This window comes from Tigriopus californicus, chromosome 11 (assembly GCF_007210705.1).
Source record: "Tigriopus californicus strain San Diego chromosome 11, Tcal_SD_v2.1, whole genome shotgun sequence".
NCBI lineage: Eukaryota > Metazoa > Arthropoda > Copepoda > Harpacticoida > Harpacticidae > Tigriopus > Tigriopus californicus.
This window is the reverse complement of record NC_081450.1, coordinates 2,532,552-2,535,005: the sequence shown is the minus strand read 5'-3', so window position 1 is coordinate 2,535,005 and position 2,454 is coordinate 2,532,552. Positions and strand designations below refer to the sequence as shown.

The 2,454-nt window shown below is 45.4% G+C and overlaps 1 protein-coding gene across 1 annotated transcript; it reads right to left on the bottom strand.

Moving 5' to 3' along the window:
- Positions 1-245: 245 nt before the first annotated feature.
- LOC131891077 (collagen alpha-2(I) chain-like) lies at positions 246-2,115 on the bottom strand. Its single transcript, XM_059240577.1, has 2 exons — positions 1,731-2,115; positions 246-1,662 (listed from the first exon to the last, which is right to left on the bottom strand). The coding sequence occupies exons 1-2, from the start codon at positions 1,947-1,949 to the stop codon at positions 448-450; spliced, it is 1,434 nt and encodes a 477-aa protein (XP_059096560.1). The 5' UTR covers positions 1,950-2,115; the 3' UTR covers positions 246-447.
- Between the last annotated feature and the right edge of the window lie 339 nt (positions 2,116-2,454).

The window sequence follows — 2,454 nt, the reverse complement described above, 5'->3', positions numbered from 1 at the left end:
CAATGAGTCCAAATTTTTTCGAGCAGGCCCAACTTAAATCAGTTTTAAAAGTCTTAGTTTTAATGTACACAAAACGTTGTTTGGTCAATAAAATTTTGAACAAATTTAGTTTGCAGGAGTTTTGTGGCCATTCTTCTCTTATCTTAAGACAGAAAATAATATCAAATCATTTCTAATTGATTAGTAGCACTCGACGTGGGGCAAGTTCATATTTTGCCCTGAATCAGACATTGAGGATTAGCATCGTACAAATTAGATCATAGTTATAACTTAACAAAAGACATTGTCTTGATTCAAACAGAATATGATTCTTCTTAAGCAATAGTTTAAGGCCAACAGAAAAGTTCTGTCTTAAAAAGATCGCTAATTGCATTGCTCACAAGAGCGTCAATGCCACATGGAACGAGCTTGCATATCAGATTGGCCGAGGAATTCTGTGGATTGTCTTCAGAAACCAAGCGATTGTCTTAATTTCATCGTTAGTTCTACTAACCTACAGCAAGGCTCAGTAGAGCATTTCCACCTTGGGCATGGTTTAGGTATATTCTTACCTATGGGGGGATCAGGCTCGACCACAGAACCCGAATCCGAACCTGAAATTCCTGGTATACCATAAACACCGGGCATGCCAGGCGGACCCTGTGAGCCAATGGCTCCAATTGGACCCATGGGTCCCTGTGGCCCAGGTTGCCCCATTGGGCCAAAGGCCCCAATCGCCCCGGGTGGTCCTGAAGCACCATCTTGGCAGTTCGAGCCATCCTTGCCGTTTTGCCCATTTGGTCCGCGCACTCCTGCTTCACCTGCGCCTCCGGAAGCACCGTCTTGACCATTGAGACCATTTGCTCCTGGTTGACCCACTGATCCAATTAGTCCTGAGAGTCCATCAGCCCCTGATGCTCCAGATAATCCACTCGCTCCAGCCACTCCAGATGCACCTTGAGCACCCTCATTGCCAAAGTCGCCCATTGCTCCTTGCACACCTTGAGCCCCTGTGGCGCCATTTGAACCGTCTTGGCCATCTTGGCCACTCTTCCCGGGGGTCCCGATGGGTCCAGGGGCCCCTGGATTACCTATTAATCCATGTTTACCGTCACTTCCTGGCTTGCCAGAAGAGCCTGAAGCACCCGGGTTGCCCTCCATACCAAGCACACCACTGACTCCGGAGCTGCCAGCCAGTCCAAAGGCCCCTGTTGGCCCAAATATGCCCACTGGACCTTGCATTCCAGGTGGTCCATTCAACCCATTGGCGCCATTCGATCCCATCTGTCCGCTTCCTCCAAGTTGTCCAGATGGGCCAATGCCTCCCATTGATCCAACAAGTCCTGGGGCACCTGGGGAGCCATCAACGCCGTGAGCTCCATGAGCACCTGGAGTACCATTTTTTCCGGGAAGTCCTGGTGATCCAACTGGTCCAGGATTTCCAGGTTGGCCATCGAAACCCGGTGTTCCATTTTGACCGGAAGATCCAGGAGGACCACTGAAACCGGGATGGCCCAATCCGCCATTGACACCAGGAGGACCAATTCCTCCGGGAAACCCGTTTCTACCCGGGTATCCTGGAGGGCCTACTGGTCCCACTGGGCATTCGCAAAATTGTCGTGACTCTCGATTAGATTTAGGACGTTGCGCTGCCAATTGTGATATGACAGATTTAAGTTCAGCCTAGGATAATAGTTAAAAATCCGACAAAAGTTTGTAAGAGCTGACAATAATAAATTTAATGTTCTTACCACGATTATTTCTGTTTTTATCCCGTCTTCTTGAGATTTACCATCTTTCAGCAATGCTCTAAGTTTCTTCAGAAGCTTGGGTCTCTGTGTTTTCCAAAGCTCTTGTTCCTCTTGTTTATGGTGATGATAAGAAGACTGAGTCACATTTACTTGCAGTGTCTCACCAACGGAGAATGCTACCAGCCCAATGAAAATCAAAACAAAACAGAACTCTCGCATAGCACTGTCAGTTGATTCAGACGTATATAAGTGCTTACTTTAATTCAAGTTATGCTCAATTCTAGCCTTTCTCAAAGATAAATTGGTCTGAATTGGTCTAAAGTTTTTGGCAGGCAGTTGTGACTTGCAATGAAGAGACACCAAAGCAAGTGTTGGTTTGTCTTGGCCAAGTTGTACGGTCTATTTTGATCTTTCTCCAATCCGGAATACTTTCTAGGAAATCAAGTTTTAATCACGTTCTCTCGTCGGTCAAATGGTCAACAGTGAAACTACGAAGGGTCTCTACTCTCTTGCATACTCGAGCGTTCAACCAACACGTTATCTCCCTATATTCTTCAAAAAAAAAAGTACAAATTGATTTTTTTCTGTTCCAAATTGACAATAAGAATTTAAAGTGAGATCCGTTTCAACACGATTAATTGACTATGACTTTGAACTTAATGCTCAACATTTCACGTTATTCAAAGCACTAATCGAACCAAAGCATTAAATATACTATTTGTTC